A 24436-nucleotide genomic window follows, 5' to 3' on the forward strand; every position below is an offset into this window, starting at 1 on the left:
ACTCACACACACTCACCATGTCAAATGTGGGTTTACTTAAAGATGAGCTTGGCAGTGGAGAGTATGATCAGACTGTCTGACTCAATCCTGAACAATGAAGTGAGCTAAGCAGTGGGTGAAGGGCAAAGAAATGAAAGCATTACTCAGTCATGACATTTTATCTGTGAAAGTTGGGACATGTGTGCCTGTCTGTATGCTGGGGATTATTCAGCTCTGACTAACTCAATCACTGAACTTCCTACAAACAGATTCACTCATAATAATGTTCAGAGGTGTGACGATTTGTTGAGGACACCCAGACAACGTGTCCTTGTTTTCTTGTTTCTTGTTATCTATTTTTTAATGATAGATTACGTTTTTCATACAAATATGCTTTTTTATTTAAGGAAAGATGAAGGGAATGAGGAAATTAATTATCAAATAAATACAAAGGGCCGCAACTAAGAAGTATTTGACATTAAATGTAAGAAGATAGTGAAACATTTCTATCACAATTTCCAAAAGCCTGAGGTGACAAATGTTTTGTTTTGTCCAAAACCAAAGATATTCAATTAACTATACAGTTTTTATTGCAATAGAGAAAGAAAGGCAGCAAATCCTTATATGAGAAGCTGGAGCTGGCAAATGTTAAAAAAAATTGTTTAAAAAAATGATTGAAATCAAATATAAAAAACGTTTTTTGTAGACTTATTCTTTAGTGGACTAAACATTTTAGCTCTAATCTGAATTATTTCTTATATTTGAGACTACGGAGAATTATAATTGTGCTAGGCAATATTATCTTATATGACTGGTATGTGCCAGCTGCATTGACTGAAGTTTAATAAACATGAACAGGTACAGATGTTTCTGTCTCTCAGCCACATTTCAAAGTTATGTATTGTGTGATTGGTTAGTATTAGTCTAAGACTCCTTGGTGAAAGTTGGCCTCGGCCCCTAATCGTTTTGTTTCATCGCTGCATATACTTTATGCCTTGTGAGGTGTTTTATCCCTGAAGAATCATTTGAAGCACTCCAAGTTGGCTGGATTTAATGTTTAGACTCATGGGCAGGTTGGGAGCCGTCCAACGCTCTCCTTCAAATACTGGCGGTATAACAGCTTCACAGACCTCCCACCTTACACCCTGACACCTGCCAGTGTGTCTGCATATCTGGTGGGGGAATGATGGGTATCACATCGACTCCTCAACATAAACCAGAGCTCCTCAGGAATGTCGAGCTATAAGAGGGATCAGATCTTATCAGGTTTTTGTTTTTTTTCTCTATCTATGTTCTTCCTCTTAAATCCCCTTTTGTTTAACATGTGTTTGCGTTAGCTTAACACTGTTTGGTCTGGGGGTTCTCATGTGGGCTGCCAGTGGTGCGTTATTTCACATGAGATGTCTTGGCTTTGGGTGGCTGTTGGGTGTTTTTCACTCATTAAGGTGAGGGGAATCATCCCTGAGGCAACGCACGGCTGCAACGCAACAGAAGCTCTTGTCAGGGAAGAGGAGAAAATAGAAAGTACAGCTGTCTGGCAGTCTGGGTGGTATGAGTCGGTAGTTTCAGTGTCACGTTGGATGAAAGCGAGGACAAAGGTTTTTTCTTCCACTGGAAGAAGACGAGATGACTAGTCAGGGCCATTGCTATTGTCATAACGTAAAATGAGAAAGGCCAAACTATCTAAAATGTATCAAGCAACAATCTCTATTAGTAGTGAAAATAAGTATGATGTGTTGCTGCTGTTATGGCCTGTTGATGAGTGTCTGTGTCTCTTACTTCTCATGCAGTGCTATCAGCTTGCTACACTGTATTTATAGTCAAAATACTTCCCAGCCACAGAGATAACTCTAATTTAAGTGTGTACAAAACAAGGTAGGTATGAGGGGGGCTCGTGATGGGAACATTTCACACAGGCACTACTGCTAGTTTTTACTCCCACATCATTGTTATAATTGCTGTATATGTAAACAGAGATTGTTGTGGCACCCAGTTTAAGGTTGATCCCACTCACTTTTCTTATTTTCTTCCTCACAATCTTCTCTTTATTCTCCGATATCTCTCCTCTGCCTCTGTTTCCCCACGTCTCGCCTCCATGCATATGCCATGGCTGACAGTGTTGGGTGGAATGTGGCTCAACGTTCGGTTTTTAAATAGCATCCTAGCTTGAATCAGCCGCTCCTAATAAGGCAGAGGGCAGTGACACTGGCCCCAGAAATATCATCACCCACCTCACTGAGAATAAAACTTTTCCTTGTTTCGATAGTGAAGGATGGTACGTGATAAGCTGTTAGTACAAGCAAGATACAGCACATGCTGACGCCAGAGAGCTGCTTTAAATCAACCTAAAGTCAAGATAACATGTTAAACTGTTGTTGGTCTCAGCTGCATTTATATCGCTTGAGCTGCAGGTGTTTGTACTTTAAAGTAATGGTGGCTGAGGTCAGCTGAGGCTAAAATGTGCCACCAGTTATATGTGAAACAATAGTGTTAATAACAGCCTTTAATCATTGGATCTACAGTGTGTCGCACACATTTTTAATAGTTAATGAACCGACAGACTACATGGAGTCGGTTACAAGCACAGCAGTTTTAACAACTCATGTTAATTATTATAAATAGGGGATAGCAATGGCCTTATACAGATCAATTACAGGATCGCTTCCAGAACAGATTTCACAATCAGATTGATTTATTAGGGGTTTAGTCAAGCTGAATGCAGAATCATCTTGTTCGTTTTGGTTACTTTCACACCAAAAGTGAAAAGCAACAGATAGGTTTGGAAGCAGAAATTGGAGGACCCACTTTTTCAAGCGGTCTGGGTTTGGTTGTTTGTTGCGCACCAGGATTCACAGCTTTCACACCGGCCCAAACAAACCGTACTAACCGTGAAAAACAGACCTGGGTTTGTTTTAACCGAATCAAATGGATTAGGTGTTAAAGCACCCTGAGACTCACATGACATGATTAGTTTCTGTCATGAACCTATGACAAACACTACTGTGATATCGGCAATCAGGCCTTTGTTAAATAATATTAATACAATTAAATGTTAATTTTGATGTTTCTTCAGGATCCTGGTGGGGGCTCCGCAGGCAGCGGGGCAGGGCCAGTTGAGAGGAAGCCGGCCCGGAGCCTTGTTCAAGTGTCCAATCACACCGGAGGAGTACGACTGTGAAAGGGTGGATATTGATGGAGAAGGTGAGTAAAGTTGGGCTGAAATGAGAAGTAAGCAAAACATGTCATGGCGCTTTTCAACTGTTTGTCAGATAAAACAACCAGTTTAAAAATGTATAACTTATACACTATAACAATAATAAGTATTTTGTACTATCACCTGACGTTAATTGCCAAAATGATTACTTAATTAATTGAGAAATTAATCGTCAGATTAATGGATAATGAAAGAAATAGTTTTTTGTCACTTAGACTCACTGAACTTTATTTTCTTAAATTTCCAAAGAGAGTATCCTTGACTTTATTTTTTATTTTTTTGTGGCATCAGAGGAAGCCATTTGGGATTAATTCAGTTACTTTTTTGTGAATGCCATTATAGCTTTTAATTCAAAAGCTTCAAACGAAGCTAAATTTGAATTATGTTTTGTGATTCAATGTCATCTAGGGTTCAAACTTTAATAACTCCATTGAATAACAAAGTGCTGTTTGCTTCCTGTGGCTCACCTCCTAATTGCATTACAATATGGAAACAGCTATGGATGCCATTTCCTTCTATGTTTTCCCTCAGTGAACCTGGAAAGAGAGAACAAAGACAACCAATGGCTGGGAGTCACTGTCAAGAGTCAGGGAATTGGAGGAAAGGTGGTGGTAAGTGAAGAAAACATCCTGTAAATGCATCAGCACAGGAAGCAGGCTCTGTCTTGTGTTTGAAAATAGAAATGTGGGCCTGCTTCTAACGCAATGATTTGTGAACATAGAAAAGATATTTTCACGTTTGGTTCATGTGTTAAGTTGTACTAACATTTAGACCTTTATATATAAGGATGAATACCATATTTTTTCAGCAGTAACAGCTCAGTAAATCCCAATAATCAATTCTTTAATTCCATTTCCTGTCCCTCACCAGACCTGCGCTCACCTGTATGAGCTCAGGCAACGCGTGAATAAAGCCTCAGAGACTCGTGACCCCATCGGACGCTGCTATGTCCTGAGTGAGGATCTGACAGAGCGAGACGACCTGGACGGAGGCGAGTGGAAGTTCTGCGAGGGCCGGCCGCAGGGACACGAGCAGTTTGGCTTCTGTCAGCAGGGACTCTCCGTCAGCTTCACCCCAGACAACAACTTCATTCTGTTCGGGGCTCCGGGAACTTACAACTGGAAAGGTAAGGTAGAGGGCTAGATGACGGAAACGAGGCTGTGAAAAGGGCTAACATGGTTCTTCCTACTTTATTTTTGGGCCACTAGGTGGCAGCAACAACAAGACAAGCGGACAAGTACAGTTTTTTGTTTTAATCCAAATTTGGGCAGACGGTTTGTTATATTGGATATAAAGAAATAGTGTTGCAATTGATGTGAGCTAGAGAAAAGAGCCAATCAATGTAAGATGTCTAATTGAAAGAGTACAATTAACAGGACAATACAGTTTGGGATGAGAAAAAATCGCATTGATTTACAAACCAATCTCGTGATTGGACACAGACATTATGCAGAGCTGCGACGTGCACTTAATCACAGAAAGTACGAAGATTTATCTGGTGCAGATATCAGAGCTACTGGATTGATTCATTTTGTCTGCGACATGAGATTAATGCTGATGTTTTTTATTTATTTATACAATTCACATTCTAAAACATAAAAATATGAGTTTACAATTTTTGCAATTAATGTTTCTGATTTCACTGAATGTTATTTTATAAAGTGTAAGAACTGTGTCCCTCATACAGAACAGGTATTTAGATTGAGGGAAATTGTAACTATGTGTGGGTATGTGTGTGCCCCATATTTATATAGATTTCTTTCCAAATTTTTTAATTTGTAGTGCATTCACAGTGGAAGAATGAATGGAGTAGACTGAAGCAGAGTATGCACACTTGATAGGGTTGATTTTTGAGTGTGCTGTCAATGAACACAACTCACTTGTAATGCAAAGCACAAAAGAAATGGAGGAGCTGCTTATAACTGATAAAAAAAAGGAAATTAATTGTGAATGGTGGTAGACAGTTCCATAAAATAAATCATTGAAACCAACTGAAAAATTAGTAAATTATACATCTCAAATGCACATGCAACGTTTGACGTCAATAAAAACAGAGACTTTGAAGGACATCTCAAAGATAAACGTCAAAAATGGTTTATCTTTGAGATGTCCTTCAAAGTCTCTGTTTTATTGACGTCAAACGTTGCATGTGCATTGTATAATTTCCTGTTAGTATGAAATGTTAAAGTATGTTGACTTTCCTGTCTACAAACAGTATACTATGACACGTGTACATAGAGTACATCGGAGTAGTAGGTAGTACAGCTTTAGGAAAAGCAACAGGTAATACGAGTGTTTGTATTCTGCGCTGCGTGTGTTTGTTGCTTTGCTGTGCCTCACCTGTTTCCATTCCAGGCGAGATGCGTGTCCAGCTCCTAAACCAGACTCTGCTTGACCTCGGTTTCTATGACGACGGGCCCTACGAGGTGGCAGATCAGAAACAACTTAATGCCCAGCTCATCCCTGTGCCTTACCACAGTTACCTGGGTAGGATTCGCCCTCCCTGCTCACTGCTGCCTGTGCACAGGAGAGAAAGAGAGGGCCGGTGGAGGGTGACATCAGGGCTCAGGCTGGACTCCAACATGGCTGCCAAAACCACAGCAGCTAGTAACAGTAGCAGCTGCCAAGATGCCTCAAACTGCTCATTCCCTGTGGAATATTTCTGGATGAGCCTATCTGTGTGTGACTCACAGAGCCTTGAATGTTTGGCCTCTCTCCCTTTCTTGAGCAAACAAGGGAAATATTTACCAAAAATAAATGAACCCATCAACAATGACCTTATCCTCACTATATTTACCGCCCTCTTACTAAAGCAAAGTACAAGAAAACATGTCAAAACTTTAAAGATGCGGTGTCCAGGTGGTGTACAACCAGTCAAAGTCCAGTCTGAGCCTGAAACGTCGTCCCTCCACCAGGTACCCAGTGGTTTCGCAGGACCGCTGTGGCACCACAAAGAAAAAACACCAATCAATCACAGCTTGTCTCACCTGCACCTCCCTCTCCCACTCTTCTTCCTCTCTTCTCACTCTCCCCCTCCCCTCACCATTTCACCACCCCATCACTTCCCTCCTACACTTGTACCTCTGTCTCTTTCTCTCTCTGTTCTCTTTTCCTGTCTTGGGCCATAGGGCTCTTGTTCATGGCTAGCCCCGTTGAAGATGCACTGCTGTACAAAACTCTGGAGCCCTCCAGCCGGCCCACACCGTTTGAGGATGTAGCTCATAATAGCTACTTAGGTTTGTAGGCGTGGGGTGTTTTTGTTTGGACCGGACTGGGCTTGTAGTGGAAGTAGTCCCACCCTCCTCCTCCGTCGTCTTTGTCTTGATCCTATCTGCTAATTCCAGATAGATTTTTAGTGTGTGATCTATGTACTAAATGGGACCGTATCACCTGCACTGTTAAAAAGAGACAGCCATCCAAAACTTTAATTTAATTTAATTTAATTTAATTTAATTTAATTTAATTTAATTTAATTTTTTAATTAATTTAATTTTTTTATTTTATTTTATTTATTTTATTTATTTTATTTATTTTATTTATTTTATTTATTTTATTTTATTTTATAACCTTCTGCTTCTAGCTGCCTGTTCGACAATGGCCAGGAGATGGTTGTCTCTTTGAGTAGCAGCGGGGTGTTTGTCTATTCTGTCTGTAGATTTCTGTCGTCCGTAGTGTGTTGAGTTAATCTGCATGCGTGTGTGTTGGTACAAAGCTTCCCAGGTGGTGGTGGTTTTCTCGTCAGTTGACGTAGTTTTTACTAAATCGATCTACTGATAAAAAGGTTTTAATAACAAAGAAGACAAAGACTCTATAACCCTTCTAGCAGCTCTGTTAGGCTGTACTTAGGCACAGAGGTGCTTTGAGCTAAATGCTAACACCAGAATGCTAACATACTCACAATGCTGACATGCTGATGTCTAGCAGGTATTACGTTTACATCTTAGTTTAGTATATAAGCATGCTACTATTTGCTAGATAGCTCTAAAAACAAAGTACAGCTAAGGACGACGGGAGTTTCATTAGTTTGGCAGGTTTGGTAATACACCAAAGATGGACACGTTAACATCTTGACCTCATAAAAAATTTAGGGATCACCAAAGTTCATACAATTCATCCTGCAATCCATGTGATAGTTGTTTTCACATTCTATTAAAAACCACAAATGTCAACCTCCAGGTGGCGCTAGAGAAAAAGTAAGGAGATCACTGAAGCTAATTGGAATCATCCTCTGGGGACCATGAATGTCTCTACAGATTTTTTTCAAATTCATCTACAGATGTAGAGATATTTCATTGAAAACTTTGATCTGCTGGTGAAAGTCAGGAGAATACCAAAGTCTATCAGATTCATCCTCTGGGGATCATGGATATCTGCACAAAATTTCATGGCACTCCATGAAGTGGTTTTTGAGATTGTTCTGTCTGGATCAAAGTGGTGGACTTAGGTTTGTTTTTGTTTTGAGTCTCTTGGTATTTAGTGTCTGTGTGTAGCGTCGCCTCGTCTGCTTAACATAACCTGTCTTTGTTAGTGTTCCAGTTATTACTTTTCACTAAGTGTGTGGATCTGCCATAAATCTCTTTATTCACATACCTCAAAGCCTGCTTACCCTCCCGCTCTCCACATCGAGCCGTCTCCTTGACAACACTAATTCCCACATGACCTTTTGGCCTTCATTTATAACTCACATGCTTCCATTGATCCTAACCAGATGATATGCCACACCTTTGCATGCTTACTAAACATGACAGAGACAGTGTTGTAGCTATTTCTGATTGTTTTTATCGTTAAATCTAAAATGTCACAGGATTATAGTTGTTTTATATATTACATTATGAATAAACACAAGTGTCCTTTTCACCTCCATCAAAGCCAAATAAAAATCCTGTTAAGAATAGAAATAATGTCTTTATCATTCGGCTAGATAGAGTGTTATGTCAAAGCCAGGCTTTCTTGATGCTTGATTGTTGTCCATGTTTTCATTTTTTTTTTTATAAGAAAGACAAATCTAGTCTTCAGTTTATGTTGCTTTGTTAAAAAAAGAAAATAAAGAAAAAAAACAGCAACAACAAAATATACAATCATTTTTTATGTATTTTTGTTTTTAATTGTTCATAGCATTTTGCGGAAAAAAAATATTTACGAATGTAGTTGATGGGATTTGAATTATATGTTCAACATTTGAAAAAAAACCGGCACCCACCTATTTCAAATAGTTCTTAGACCATATGAAATTAAGTGAAACCAAACAATAAGGCTCAGCTTGAAATACAACTGTAGCTACACACAAACACAGAAAATGTATAAGCAGGTCAAATATTTTAATTAGAAAAGGATAAAACAACAATAGGCAATACAGTAGAACAAATATAAAAAGTAGGACTGAAGGCCGATAATACCAGTATAACCATTAACACACAAAAACATGTATGCAAGTGCATCATCACTGCAAATTATAGTGCAAAGACTCGAATGAGGGTGGTGCAGAAACATTACCTTTGTTTTAGGGCCCCTTTAAAAACCTTTTGCTGCCTTAAGCTTTTATTCCCCATTTAGTTTTATAGAGACGACCTTGCAGTGAGCCTGTGTGTTAAAAGCTGCCCTGCGTGGAAAAAGTAGCACCTTTTGTCTCCCTCCGTTGGTTTTTACAGGACTTGCGATGCAGACTGTTGCATTCCTCACCTGCCACCCTGGAGCTGCTCACTGTTTGTCTCTGTTGTGTCTCCCCCTGCATGTTTACTCAGGACTAACAGATCATGTCCTGATTGATTACTTCACACCCTCCCATCTGCATGTTTTTAAAACCAGCGAGGCAAAAATGCATGTGGTTGCTTCTGCTCAGGTGAAATGTTTGATATGATGTGTTATTTTTCACATCTTGATAAGAACATTTCAACACACATCTTGTCTTGAAGCAAACACAACACACACACACACACACACACACACACACACACACACACACACACACACACACACACACACACACACACACACACACACACACACTCTCCCTCCCCCTTCCCCTTGTTCAATCCTTTGCTTTACCTGATTTATATGCAAGCACACATTCCTTTATACACACACACACACACACACACACACACACACACACACACAAACATATACTTCCACACAAAAGAGGGGGCTGCATTAGGTTATAAATCTGATTAACGTCCACCCACAATGTTTACATCCTGCCACCCCTTTAGGCGACTGATACAGAGCAGCAGCTTCATGAATCTCTTGGGACATTAGGTGAAGCCACATACATCTCCTTCTGCTAACGTCAGGACTCACAGCCAGCCCTTTTCTGCTCTTACCAGTGGACGAATATCCATTCGCCAGCCTCCGGCAGTCTTCAAACACACGCACACAGGACATTTACACCCATCATGAGTTTGGCATATAATCAATAGTCACTTAAGGCACACATTTCATTAGTAGGAAGATGAGCAGGACATACTACACAGAGAGGAGATGAGCCTCTGAGCCACACGGTCAATACTAACCCCCAAACCCTTTACCTCCATCTTGTTCCACTTCTTCCTCTCCATCTCTGCCTTTGGTCTTCTAGGGTTTTCTGTGGACTCGGCCATGGGGATCATGAGCCTCGGGGAGCTGACCTTCGTGGCGGGTGCACCTCGAGCCAATCACACGGGGGCAGTGGTGCTGCTGAAGAAGGACAACGTGTACCGCCTGGTGCCTCAGCACATCTTCTGGGGGGAGGAGCTGGCGTCTTCATTTGGGTACTCGATAGCTACAACGGACCTAAACAGGGACGGGTGAGGAAATGCTGGATGAGGAGTCAGACTGGATGATCATCATTAAATAGATGAGACTGTCCATTGGTGGAAGGAGTATTCAGTATTTTACTTATGGACATAAGTATTTTCAGAAAAATGTATGTAAGTGCAAATTGCAAATTTCCCTGCTGCGGGACTAATAAAGGATTATCTTATCTTATCTTAAGTGTCAAAACTAAAGGTGCTCATTAGGCAGAATGGGCTCCATTATACTTTAGATCATTGGATAATTATAATAAATTACACATAATATGAAAGTTTAATCTATGACAAAGCATCATATTTTATATTTTTTTTATGTAAAATCCTAGTCTGAAAAGTAATTTATAACAAAAGCTGTGAAATACATGTTGTCAGGTGAAATAAGCACAGTATTATGTTCAAATTCAAATGCATGTAGCATTGCATTCATTGCATTCTATGTGACTGTGGATGAGACGGGATGTGCTTAAAAAAACACTCAATAATAAGTTTGAGGTGAATCAAAAAACTAAATTCCGTACTTTAAAAAAATGTAATATTGATTTGTCATTCTTCGTGTCTGTCCCCAGCTGGACAGATCTGATTGTTGGAGCTCCTAACTTCTTTGACCGTAAGGCGGAGATTGGTGGAGCTGTGTATGTGTACCTCAACCCCTTCGGTCACTGGGATGATCAGGCTCGGCCCATCCGCCTCAACGGGACCTACGACTCCATGTTTGGAATGACAGTCAGCAGTATAGGAGATCTGGATCAGGACGGATACGGAGGTGAGATCAGAGGTTTTTATTATAATACAATAATGTAAAGGGGCAGATTATCTTAAATGTCCACTGCTGCTGGGGGATTTAAATGATTTTAATCCAGGTTACATTCATAAAGTTTCACTTCCCCTTTCAACCTACATCAGCTGAGCAGCAGCATGTTTCCTATTTGTTCTTTTAATACTGTAGTTCCTCGGTTTATTAAAATATGAATAAGAAATAATTTAATTATATGTCTATTCACTTAAAAGAGTTTTTAATTATTTTCTTATTTGTTTAGATATTGCTGTGGGGGCACCGTTTGATGGAGATGGCAAAGTTTTTATCTACAGAGGCTCAGATGCTGGAATTGAAACAAAACCGGCTCAGGTGAGCTTCAGACAACAGTTTTGGAATGAACCAAAAGATGAGAAGAACGATGAAAATGAATAGACCAGAAGAAGAAAAAGAGAGTTCCTGAGTGAATGATGACTGATCAGTGTTTCTAAACCCCATCAGGTGCTGGACGGTCGTGACTTTGATGTGAGACGTTTTGGATACTCCATCTCAGGTGGTCTGGATATTGATAATAACCACTACCCTGATATTGCAGTGGGCTCTCTTAATGACTCAGTGGTTCTCTTCAGGTGAGAAAATATGTATTTATTATTCCTCAATCCAATAACTACATTAATTTGACCAACATCATTTATGTTGGTCAATGTTTAATTGTATTGTTGGATAAATCATGATCAAACCAAAGAAAACATTAAAGACACACATAAAATGTTTTTTCGTAAATCTTACATATTTACTATAGTTTATTTATATATATATATATATATATATATATATATATATATATATATATATATATATATATTAGGTCATAATTGGTTCTGAATCTTTGTGTTTTTGTGTGTCCCCAAGGTCTCACCCAGTCATCCATGTGATCAGAGACATATCTGTCGACCCTCAGTACATTGATCTGGAGCAGTACAACTGCAAGGGCAGAGAAGGAGTCTGGTTAGAACTGCTTATTTAACAAAACCGTATTTTCCCCCATGATTGTTTTTCAAAATAATGTTTCATTTCAATCTAAGCTAATGCTGTAACAGATCATTATTTTTGCACTCTCTCCACTGTCTGCCTTATTTAGCATGGAGGTCAAGGCCTGCTTCACCTTCACAGCCCACCCAGAGCACTACTCACCACACATAAGTAAGTCACACCTCGTTTTTCAAGACCATTTTTGTTCTTCTCTCATGTGGGACAACAGTCATTGCTATTTACAGTGGAAAGTAACCTTATCTGTTGGGTAACATCACACTTTATTTTCATTAAATCACAGCTGTGTAATACTGTACTCCCTCAGATGGGGAGTTTCATATGTGCTTGGCCCCCAGTGGGCTCTTTAAGTGCTCTCTGTGAGCGTTCTGACATTTTTTCGATCCCTCTATCTCTCTTCATGCCCCGCTCCTGTTTTTACTCCCTTCAAGCCTTGTTGGTGCACTTTGAAGCTGACACCGAGCGCAGGAAGTTGGGTCTCCCGCACCGCGTTAACTTCCTGGGTCACAGTTCCCTGGAGCCGGAGTACACTCAGATAGAAGAAGTGGAGCTGCATCGGCAGCGTCACCCTGTGTGCACCACTGCGACCTTCCAGCTCCATGTCAGTTACTTAGCTTAGACAATAACTGGTGGCTTTTGGTCTTGTTTTTTGGCTTTTATTTGACTCTTGAAGCAAAAGATGGCATAATGGAATAATTGCATGGATATACCGTTGTTTTTTTAATAACCGTCTTTTGAGTTTTAGGGCATTAATAAAAAAAATTGAGAATTTAACACACAGGTCAAGTTTACGGTTACACACACACAACACTTTCATAGATGTACAAAACAAATCCAAACAGTTATGACAATTAAATAAATAACATTTTATCCTCTGGATTTAAATCTCATTTCGCAGCACTCTTCGAATTTTGGTCTGCGTTTACATGAATGGACTCTAAATCGCCTATTGGAGAGAAGAAGTTGGTAATCTCTGTATAAAGAATGCAAGGAGTCAGAAGATATACTGTCTGAGCATGCTTTCAAAAGGAGAGTGCCACAGTTTGCTAATATGTTTCACTGAAAACTGGATTTGATTATATCAATTAGTTTAAAAATGTAACTGCTGGGCCAAGCCGCACTGCAGTACAGCCCTGATTTAAAAAACGGAAAATATTCTGGCTGCTGGGTCTATCTGAAGGAAGTAGATGTACAGCTGTATCTTCTTACAAATAAATTCTTTATGACGAGTCGATGATACAGTGGCATCTATCAGAGCACCCAGGTATTTGTATGAAGAGAGTTGTTTATGTTCTATATTGTGAATTGCCTCTGGAGACAGCTGACAATTAAGAGGAAGCCAAAAGTAATTTCCTCTGTTTTATTAGTATTATTATGCACCACAAACAAACTCTTTGTTAATCAGTCCATTCATCTTATTCTCTGTCCATGCAGGAGAACATCCTCGACAAACTGCGTCCGATCTCATTGGCGATCACCCACACTATCAAGCGTGTGCCACCACGCAGACACTCGGGTGCCAAGAGGCTGGAGAAGCTGGCGCCTGTGCTGAGTGTTTCCCCCTCAAACACGCTGCACTCTGAGGTCTGTAACCAACAGGAAGCTGAAGTATTTTATCACCAGGATTAATTTTAATGGGCCACACATGTCCGCAAATGACTGTATAAAGAAGTGAAGATTTATGAAACACCTTCGAGCATCAGTCTTTTTTGCAGTAATTCAGGCTTGTCACGGAAAGTTAAAGCCAAAAAAGTATGATATGTAAAGCATATTATGTTGGATTTGATTTCTATTAACAACATAAACATGCAGAATCCTACTTTTTGTAGAAAAAAGACCCTGCTTGGTTTGATTCTGTTGTTAAAAGATAATTACCTCACTTATACCTCAGTGCTGCTGCAGTGAAGATCCTTTACACATAGTTTATGATTTGCATAAAGCACAATTACCTGAAATGTTTCTGAGTCAGCATCCTTTCTTGGAGCTTTATGCTGAAACACCTTCTTACCTCCTCACACACATATCAACTAGCTGCATCCATGGTTTTTCCTCCCATGCAGTTTTTCTCCCTTGAACCTCAAATATCTGCTGCTTAATCAGCATTTCGAGAATAATGATGCAGAAGTGTAATGCAATAGAGCTACACCAAACAGATGTTTTTCATTGTCATCTAATCAGTTGAATAGTTTCTTGATAAATGATTTAGTCCAAAAAAAGACATTTGGATGGAACAGATACAATTTCCCACAGCCTAATCAAAAAACCCAAGAAATTCAGCTCTCTATCATGGAAGACAAAGAAAACAGGGAAATGTGAGAAGCTGGAACTTAAACTTAAAAATAACTGAGTTGATAATTAAATAAACTAATTTCAGCAGTTACCGTGCTACTTAATTCAATCTTGCATTAAAATACCTGAATTAGATGTTGAATGTGCTTTGTGATTTAATAAACAACTTTATTCCTGTCTCGTTGACCCTTTGAAGGTGAACTTCCTTCGAGAAGGATGCGGCAGCGACAAAATCTGCCAGAGCAACCTGAAGCTGAGCTACCAGTTTGGAACGCGACCCCTGACCTCTGACCTCTTCACCCCTCTGCCAAAGTTAGTGTCCGATGAGCCCACTCTGTGTGAGCCAGTGGCCATGATGATGCAAACTGTTGTCTAAGAGACTGTTGCCTAGCGACCCATACCCCGAAACAAACAATTATCTGTATGTGGCCGGAAAATAATGCATGTTTACTGTCATGTTTATTGAATTCATCTTTTGGTGCCAGCTGAGATTAAAGGCTCTATAAATTAAATCTGATGTATTTATTAGTGGTTGATACATTATTTTATACTGTATTTAAGGGGTCTTCCTGATAAACCAAGGAGATAGAAGTCTCTGAGGGATTTTTAAATTTACAAACCCTCATGTTTTGAGGAATAAAATAGTGAGAGTACTTTTGATTGATTGAATGATTTGTCATTTGTGTATTTTCTCGACACCTGTAAATGTGTGTTTTCCCCCACTCTCTTCATGTAGAGATGAAGATGATGTGCAGGTGTTCTCCCTGTCAGACCAGCGGTTGGTGGTGCTGGAGATCAGCGTCACTAACATGCCCTCCGACCCGCTGCACCCTGATGAGGACGGAGATGACGCCCACGCCGCTCAGCTACTTATCTCCCTTCCAAACACTCTGTCGTACGCTGGCTCCAGGGTCCCACCACAGGTTGAGACAAAACTTTTTTTTTTCATGCCGTTGGGGTGAATTCATAAACTAGAAACTTGTCTGTTTGGATTTCTGTTTTTGCTGATAGTATTTGTTTGATATCCTGATTGACTGTAGATGAGATGTCAAGCGAACCTGAATGGCTCTCAAGTTGAATGTGACCTGGGAAACCCTGTGAAACGAGATACTAAGGTACGGAAACAAAACAGTGTGAACACAGTTAAAGCCTGTCAGGAGTCAAAGAATTCAACTTTCATTTATAAATATATCTATAGTTTATTTGATATTTTTGACCTACAGTGTAATTGAAAATCTGCATTATTCAGCATTATATGCAATTATGTGAAATATGAAATATCATATGTGTTGCTTTTTCAGCTGAAATTCTCCATCAACTTGAGCACATCTAACATCACAATTGAGACCACTGAGTTGACAGCAGATCTCTTATTGACAACGTAAGCCCTATTCATCTCTTATTTAAGTGCAGATATTTGACCTGTTCATCCCAAATAAATATTGATCACAGTATTTGTATGTGGTTTTCGTCCTCAGTATCAGTGAGCAGTCTGAACTGGGACCAGTCACAGCTTTTGCTAAAGTTGTGATAGAGCTCCCTCTGTCTGTCAGCGGGTGAGTTAATCCTTTTAGCAATGCTAAAAACTGTGTGTGGATTAGACAGGCTGCTTTTTATCTCACTTACACCGTTAACATACACATTTCACTTTGGTTTCCCTTCGCTATAAACTTGTCTTGTCTGACATTATCACATAAATTATCTTTCAGCATGTTCCAACTCTTCATTGAAAATAAAGTTCTGTGGGATTTTTACAATGTACATGCATGAGTTTAAGTATAAATAAAGTTAATTTGGCTCTCCTCCAGCGGTTATGAGACACTTGCTTTAATCCCAGGCTTGCTTGTGGTCTTAAACTGTACAGCTACTGTTCCTATTAAACAGATGAATGCTTTATGAAGCTGTGAGTGTGTATGCAGCTGCCCGACCCACTGATGTGTGATCGTGTTTTACTGCAGACTTGCTCGTCCTCACCAGCTGTTCTTCAGCGGGACAGTGAAGGGAGAGAGTGCCATGACCAGTCTGGAGGACATCGGCAGCCCTGTGGATTTTGAGTTTGTGGTGAGGAACGAGTGTGTGTGTGTGTGTGTCTGCAGGAGCCCTGTATTTGTGTTTAGATCGCTGCCATGGCTACAGGATGACACACATCTTAATATAATCTGTATGATATTCTTTTTTTCCATCAGGTTGCTAATCCTGGCCAAGCTGTGCAGACGCTCGGCTCAGCCTTCCTCAACATCATGTGGCCTTACGAGCTGGCCAATGAGAAATGGCTTCTGTATCCCGCCAGCTTGAAGTTTGAGGGCCACCCGGACACACAGTGCACCACAGCAGGGGCCTTGAATCCTCTGAAGCTATACAGCTCCTCAGCTGCAGAATCTCCACAGCCTGCCAATCAAAGGGTAAGCATAGCAAAACTAGCTTTTTCCCCACGCCAGGATTATTATATATTATTTAACCACCACCAATAGAGTCGAGACACTCAGTCTGCCACAGAAGGTGAGGTTTATCAATGTCTTTTGTCCTGGAAGGTTCCTAAAGGGATTGAATCTAAAGGTATCTCAGTTGCAGCCATGTTAAGAGCTGGTTTTATTCTTTGAATGCTGATGAACACACCTTTAGTGCTTCCTTTCTTATTTCTTATTTAGAAATCTTATTTAGCCCAGGAATCACAGGTCCATCATTTGTAAATTTAGGTATTTTTTACTTAATCTACTCACAGTGTGAGTATACTGACCAACTTTTAGTTCAATCTCAATTTAAATTGAGTTTGCTATTCAAGCAGGTAATGTTTTTGTGAAATATATATATAATGCAATAGAAAACCTCTTCATTATGTCTGCACTCTCTTATCTTATTCTCAGAGTACAATAATCTGCGCTGGAAATGTTACACACGTTTACAAAATAAGGAAATGTTATATATATATATGTTAAATGACAAAAACACTTCTTTTACTTCTTAAATATAATCTCCATCCAGTTCAGAGAAAAGTGGTTAGAAAAAGAGAGCATTTTAAAATGCAGCTGCATGTAAACTAACATGTGGTTGTCAAGACTTTGACTTCAACATCGTCATCCTGCTCTACATTTCTACACTGTTACATCATGTCCACACTGACAATTTCATATTTTTTGTCAAGCAAAACTCAATTATTTTTAGAGACTGATCCATCTCTGCCTGTACGACTGTGTCCCTACCATCAGGCTGGGCGAACGCGTCGTTCCCACCCAGAGGAGGAAGGTAAAGTGACGACAAAAGGCAGCGTGGGACGAACCACCCCGGCTGTGGCAGCTTCGGAGAGACGCAAGTCGCTCAAACTGGTAAGAGGGAAAGGAAAACACAGACAAAAAAAAACGGGCTTTGTTTCTTCTGCTTTTCACTGCTGTCATAGTTGCTGCCTCCAGTTCATTTGAAAGCTCAGCTGTCTCTTCTTTCTTCAGGATTGTCTCTTGGGCTCGGCACGCTGTATCCTGTTTCAGTGTCCCCTCCACAGCTTCTCCGGCCAAGCTGTCCTCAAGATCCATGCCAGGCTGTGGAACAGCAGCTTCATAGAGGTAAAGATAAAACCCGTCAGCATTACATCAGCACCTCCCTGCACATTACTAATAATAATAATAATAATAATACATTTTATTTAACAGCGCCTTTCAGGTCACTCAAGGACACTTTACAAATTTAAAACAATTACTCTCCATCTCAGCTTCAGTCCAGCTGTTACAGCTGCTGCTGGCAACTCACATTGACTGCAAGTGAATGAATGATAACTACAGCTTGATTAACAAGAGAGCTTTGATGTTGAGGCAGTCAGCAAACTGTGAACACAGCTGTCAGCTTTGACCACTGAGTCACCTGCAGCTGCTGTTTAACATGAGGATCCAAGAGTGACAGGAAATACACAGCCAATACGATGTTTGCCTTGAACATCTAATCAAATATGTTTTCTTCTGTAGTTTTACTTTTTCCACATGAATCTAAACTAAATCAAGTTACTTATTTTACATGTGTCCTATTTGCATATTCAAGCCATGGCTGCTATCGTGTGTATATATATGGACGATGGCCAAAACTGCAAAAATAAGACCAGTTTATAAGAGAACAGAATTTCCCTTTAAGTATGAAGGCATACCTGCAGGTTTTATATTATGTGATGAGGTCGCCAAAAATGATGATCACAATCTTTTGGCTGGCTCAGAGTGAAGTAGCTAAAATTAATTTATTAGCTAAAATAAAAAATTAAAAAAAGCTCAATTAGAAGAAAAAAAAACTTGGGTTTTGATTTAAACCAAACAATGTTATTTTTGGACAACTTTAAGAGCTGCATCTGAATAAACAAAGCACAGTGTAACTCTGAACAGTTTAGGTATAAATGTTTATGTTCCTCTCTCTCTGCCAGGAGTTTCCAGCAGTCAGTGCTCTGGAGCTGCTGGTCAGAGCCAACATCACTGTGAAGTCCAGCATCAAACACCTGATCCTCAAGGATGCTTCTGCCCAGGTACTCAACAGACTTCAGAACATGTAGCATATATCCTAACACAAAAAACCTGCATTACATTTTGTTCATTAAATGTTTCTTGGTGTCACATTTCACACATTGCTATCAGCAGTTTCAACAATCTAAGATTTAAGATTTTCATTATTTAATTTCGATTGCATCCTCCCTTTCTCTCCAGGTGCCAGTGATGATCTATCCTGAGCCTGGTCTCACTGACCAGTACTCCATCCCCTGGTGGATCATCCTCATAGCCGTCCTGGCGGGCATCCTGCTGCTGACTCTGTTGGTCTGCATACTGTGGAAGGTAACGCACGAAGGATAACTAACTGTCACTGCATTTTGTAACACACAGTACTCCCTCTAGAGGCCTTCTTGTTCGATGTTTCAAAGTCACACACAGAGTCCCTCAAACAATGTAAAAAGATTTGACCTATTAGATTTAGATTCAGCCTATACATAAGAGGTTCTTATAGTTTAATTGACTTCATCCCTGTCACCACACTGGCCATTACTCTGGCATTTTGTCACCTCTTTCAATGGAAATCCAATTATTTCTATCCGCTTTGTTCTGTCCTGTAATCATCTTATTCCTTCCGGCTCACTCTCATCTGTTCCTTTCCTCTTTTGTTTGTCCTCTGTGTCATCCCTCTTGTTTTTGTCTCCTCTCACTTCCACCTGGGGACTCTCCATCCTTAAATTCCCTTCCTTCTTCATTTCCCATTGCATTTCCCATGATTCACCTTCCCTGTGGTGATCTGTTGCCCAGTGCGGGTTCTTCAAACGCAGTGAGCGGCGCCGGCACTATGAGACGGAGTACTACCGCGCCCATTTGGGTGTCCAACCCTCGGAGGCGGAGAAGCAGGCATCAGAACTATAATATAAAATATATTTCACTCTGGCCTGCTCTCCCCTCCTCCTCTCCCTCCAAGCGGTAAAAAAATACTCACCAAAAACTGCTTTGTTCCTGGATGCACACTGGTGTGGCTGGTGGTGTTCATTATAGTGTGAAATATTACCACATTTTTGGCACAATTAATAACAAATACATTGTAACCGTAGGAGTGGTTTAGGGAATGATATCTATCATCTGGTAAAGGAGGCCAGCAGATCATGCAAAGCAAAAATGTGCTATTTTATTGTATAAAAACAAACTGATTACAGTTATTTGACATTGTCTTGTCTTTGTAATCTGAGCCTATTGAACACCATCCAGCCATCTCTCCGTCAGGGCTTTTGAGCTGCCTGCTGTGCTGTGTGCTGTGCCTCTGCTGTTGACGTCACAGTTTCATTATCTACACTTGGTTCATTCTGGCACTCGTCTTTGGGGACAATTTATTTTTGTGTGATGTGCCTGTCCTCTATTAACAATCCTATTTGACTTACATCGCATGACCAACTGGCTTATTCAGGTGTCAGAATCAACTTGTCATTAACATGAGCAGGGGTTTTTGTTCACAATAATGTGTGCAATGTGTTCTTAACGGCACTTTGGCAGTGTGTTGGTGTTTCAATCAAGGACACTTTGAACTGATGACATGTGCAGCATGTGGATGTGCTTTTTTTGGGTGGATGCGCATTTTTATTAAAATGTCACTTTGACAGCAGAAGGTCATCAGGTAATCACTTTTTCTTTTGGTCTGTCTGTGAGGAACTATAAGATACTACTTAAATGGAATAAATATGATTTTATACGTCTCTTACAAGGCCTGATGTTTGAAGGTAGAAAATCGTATCTGCTGAAATAAACCATTGCATGTGATTTGCTATCACATTAATATATATGACATCACTTAACTCTTTGTTTTTGTCCTTCCTTCCTGCCTCTCCATCCCTCTCTCTGCACTCCTACCTGCTTTCCTCTTTCCTGTGCCGACAGTGTGGCTTCTTCCAACGGGCCCACTACAAAGAAAAATTGCCTCAGCACCACGCGGTGAAGATTCCTCGCGAGGACCGGCCACAGTTCCAGACTGAGAAGTCCGGAGTTTTCCATAAAAAGGAATGGGCGACGCACTGGAGCGACGGGACCTCGTAACTCAATTAGAAGCACTGACTGACTGAATTAATCCAAAATCACCAGTGTGGCACTCATTCTGTCTTTGCATTGGAACTAACGGACTGAAAAAAAGTTGCACATAGACTGAGATCATTACATCTTGTGCACTGTGTACTGTGTCAGTACTTGCATATTGATGGCCTGTTACACTGTGACTGGATCCATACTCTCTCATGCTGTAGCCTGCTGATGGCTGGCCTTGCATAGTCTATTTATACTGTGCATCTATATCAGCTTGTTACAGTAAATACCGAAGGCCAACAACAATTTTGGAATCAGTCTAGCTGCTCAATATGCTTCACAGCCAGCAGAAGGAGCGCTGATGCTCACATGGACTTCACCGTCTGTCATCAGAACAAAGGAGGACAGAAAACCACAACACAAAGACCTGCATGAATGCACAGACATACAGTATAATCTTAGATGCATATAGAGACACTGGACATTTTTGACTAGAAGCCACTGCCTGTGACAAAAACTACTTTTTGCCTTAACTACTGTAAGACTGACGACTGATATGGGCAATGAAAAAAAATGCATTTTTTTTATATAAATGATGTTTTGGGATTTTCTTTTAGTTAGCACTGGTAAACATTGGCAACATGTGTAAGATACTAGTTTAATAATATGTTGCCTAATACCGACTGTGTTGTTGTCTGGACTTGCTGTTTGCTCTGGAAATAAGTTCCCCTGATGGTTTTTAAATATCCTTATTCAAGGAGAAGAAATGCCTTTTTGTGCCAATATCTTTTTCACTTTTTGTTAATATGTCAGTTAAATGTACTGTGCTTCAATAGTTTACCACCTGAGTGAACTTGAATAAGAACAACAACAAAAAAACAACAATACAACCTATGTCAGCCATGGCCATAGCACTGCAGTCGCATGAAAACTAAATATGTAAGAAAAGTGAAGCAATATTTAAAATACGGTCTGCAAATTTGCAGTGTAAGCATTTAAATTTCTGAAGCAATGTTTAAAAGGATTATTTGTAAACATGGTCTCAAATTAAAATCTATAATAATATGTATGACAGAATGAAATCATAAACATGAGGATTTTTATTTTTGTTACTGAAAGACATCATGACCTTTGTAAAAGTAGGTTTTTATTTGGATTATATTAACCTGCTTGTCATGCTGTTTCTTTATTCCAGTCACACTAGCCAGGGTAAGATAGTACATTAATTTCAGTACTGACATTTCTAACTGCATACAAGTGCCTTATGGTAAAAGTGGCAGACTGGTAAAGAACACGAGGCAACTTACAAAGGAGATCGGGCTGCTGCCCTGAAGCATCTGTTGGACACGTGGACAAATATACAACATGAAGACAGGAGAGAGGATTTCTAGAAGAGCAGAAAATCTCGGCAAGGAACCACACAAACTGTCTTTGGATCTAATTTGGGTTCGATGAAGTGGCTGTAAAGCATGAAGAAGAGTCAGCTTGTTTTTTAGGTATTGCTGGACAATCTTGTATTAGCTGCATGAAGCTGTTCTGACCTTCCCCTATTTTCTTTTGTTTTGATGTTGTCATAACTCAGTGTTTTATTTATTTTATGTTTGACTGCACCATTTTAACATTGTAAATAAAATAAAAGGAAACAAAATAAACCCATCAGATAACGTATACGTTGTGTCGTTCTCAGTACAATTTTTAGCCAGTTGAGACCAGTTACTGATTAACCTGCAGTTCACTCTGAAAACACTGGATGGAGGCAAAAGACTGAAACCTGAAATACACATTTGGTCCCTACTATTTAGGATATTTAGTAAAAACACAACTGTTAATGTGATACACAAATTGAACAAAAACAATAACAGGATAATAACAGGGTCTGTGTGGGAAACATTTGCAGTATTTTATTCCTTATTTTCATGATAATATTGCCCACATCCTTGTTTTGTGACATTCATGCGTCAACAACAGAAGAGACATGCTAAACCGCAAAGAAAAAAATGTTTAACAAGCATTTGATTTTGGATGTACGTCCTCTTGAAGAATAAATAATGGTATATTGTTGTGTTCTTGTTGAATGCAACATATAGGTGTTATGAATTGGTGAATAGGAAACAGGTTTTGTCATATGATAATAACAGTCATCATCAGTATGTCACAGGTCAGGACCTCAGCCTGGGCTCTGGTTCATAAAAGAACGTAGAGGTCAGATATATATAGCTAGAGGTCAGATGACCTGAGCTTTATAACCTCCGCTCATTTCCTGTTCTAACTGGTGTCCAGCAGGGAGATTATTCTTATACATCTTTTCCTTCAGGTCCAGTTAAAATCCTAGCAGCTACATTCAGCTGAACTAGCGGGAGGTGTTAGAGAGAGATGTTTGACTTTTCAAAAAAAGATTGGATGTAAGCGTAGCTGACCTTCTCCAGATCTGTGGAGGATAGAAATGAATATATTTCTTACCTGGACACTGGAAGAATATTAATCTCTAACCTCCAGCTTTATGTTCGGAGACATCATTTCTGATTATGTTTGATTGATATTTGATTGAACCTGAGCCAGTTGAATACACACCTACTATGTGATCATAGTAATCACGTAAAACTGAATGACTAACAGTATTAATGTAGCCTATAATACTTAAACCATATTCTCCGTTACCTGTACAATCTATTGCAATCTGATCAAATCGATCAGCCATAAATTCTAAATTGTTGGGAAAAAATATAATTTCAATTATATGTTTATCATTGAGGTCATAGTTAAAGGTGTTGTTGTCGTGGACTACATTATTTTGAGAGGTGATTTTGCAACAGATCTAAATATGAGTCTCAATGTTAAATCATAAAATGTAATTAATAATGACTGTGTCAAATATAACAAAATATTAAAGGGGACATAAGAGTGGAAGGGCTGTTGTATTGTTTTGAGAGGTGTACAGGTGCACCAAATCAGAAATTATCTCGTCAGAGTGAGTGAATTCGATTTTTCTCTAATCTTGTGATCTTATTATAGTAATGAAAACTAATTCCCCTCAGAATCCTTAAGATGTCATCCAGGTTGCCATGGCAGTTAAACGGCGACAGTTAGACTGTGTTTGTGTGTGTGTGTGTGTGTGTGTGTGTGTGTGTGTGTGTGTGTGTGTGTGTGTGTGTGTGTGTGTGTGTGCGTTGGTGTGTGTTTGTGCTACAGTCTAAGCGGATTGTCACCCATTAGGCACTTTGATGAGCTAAATCTGTTGATGTCTCATCCAGTATTGGGGAAGTGACTAATTATTACACAAACACACGTAAACTGTACATGCACACAGTCACACACACACACACACACACACACACACACACACACACACACACACACACACACACACACACACACACACACACACACACACACACACACACACACACACACACACACACACACAAAGAGTCAGAGACAAAGTGAACACATACAGCACTAATCACAAATCAAGCAGTCTCCGTTTGAAAATGAAGTGTTCCTTTGGGAGAAGCTTCTTTTCTAAAAATCCATGTTGAAAGACTAAAAAAACCTCATGAAACCATGTTTTGTACTGTGTAAGCAAAGGTTTTTTTCACCCATAAAGCTTCTATTGAACCATAGTGCGCTTTACATTTCTGCCAATAACCGTTTAAAGAGAACATTTGTGAATCATTTCTAATGACATTTTTACACGCTCCCGATAATTAACCTAAAAAAAACGAACTAATTTCCACTACCTAAGATTAACATTAGTTCACACAAACATAAAGTTTGCATATGCTGACTTGAAACGTGATCTTGGACAATTCATCCTATACTTGCAAAACGATCCCTAAAATGATAATAAAGTCAG

General features: G+C 39.7%; 1 protein-coding gene across 1 annotated transcript in view; it reads left to right on the forward strand.

The window, feature by feature from the left end:
- itga7 (integrin, alpha 7) overlaps positions 1-22231 on the forward strand; it is a 34014-nt gene extending 11783 nt beyond the window's left edge. Inside the window, exons 2-25 of the mRNA XM_054616232.1 lie at positions 3053-3180; positions 3725-3804; positions 4064-4319; positions 5549-5680; positions 9768-9975; positions 10548-10744; positions 11019-11107; positions 11237-11364; positions 11648-11743; positions 11877-11938; positions 12217-12386; positions 13220-13369; positions 14271-14386; positions 14811-14997; positions 15115-15189; positions 15376-15455; positions 15553-15630; positions 16033-16135; positions 16261-16476; positions 17281-17397; positions 17518-17631; positions 18471-18569; positions 18748-18873; positions 20446-22231. Of these exons, the coding sequence (XP_054472207.1) occupies positions 3053-3180; positions 3725-3804; positions 4064-4319; positions 5549-5680; positions 9768-9975; positions 10548-10744; positions 11019-11107; positions 11237-11364; positions 11648-11743; positions 11877-11938; positions 12217-12386; positions 13220-13369; positions 14271-14386; positions 14811-14997; positions 15115-15189; positions 15376-15455; positions 15553-15630; positions 16033-16135; positions 16261-16476; positions 17281-17397; positions 17518-17631; positions 18471-18569; positions 18748-18873; positions 20446-20601 (3163 nt within the window). The 3' untranslated portion in view covers positions 20602-22231. The remainder of the gene's footprint in view (positions 1-3052; positions 3181-3724; positions 3805-4063; positions 4320-5548; positions 5681-9767; positions 9976-10547; positions 10745-11018; positions 11108-11236; positions 11365-11647; positions 11744-11876; positions 11939-12216; positions 12387-13219; positions 13370-14270; positions 14387-14810; positions 14998-15114; positions 15190-15375; positions 15456-15552; positions 15631-16032; positions 16136-16260; positions 16477-17280; positions 17398-17517; positions 17632-18470; positions 18570-18747; positions 18874-20445) is intronic.
- Positions 22232-24436: the final 2205 nt, after the last annotated feature.

Source organism: Anoplopoma fimbria, chromosome 17 (assembly GCF_027596085.1).
Source record: "Anoplopoma fimbria isolate UVic2021 breed Golden Eagle Sablefish chromosome 17, Afim_UVic_2022, whole genome shotgun sequence".
NCBI lineage: Eukaryota > Metazoa > Chordata > Actinopteri > Perciformes > Anoplopomatidae > Anoplopoma > Anoplopoma fimbria.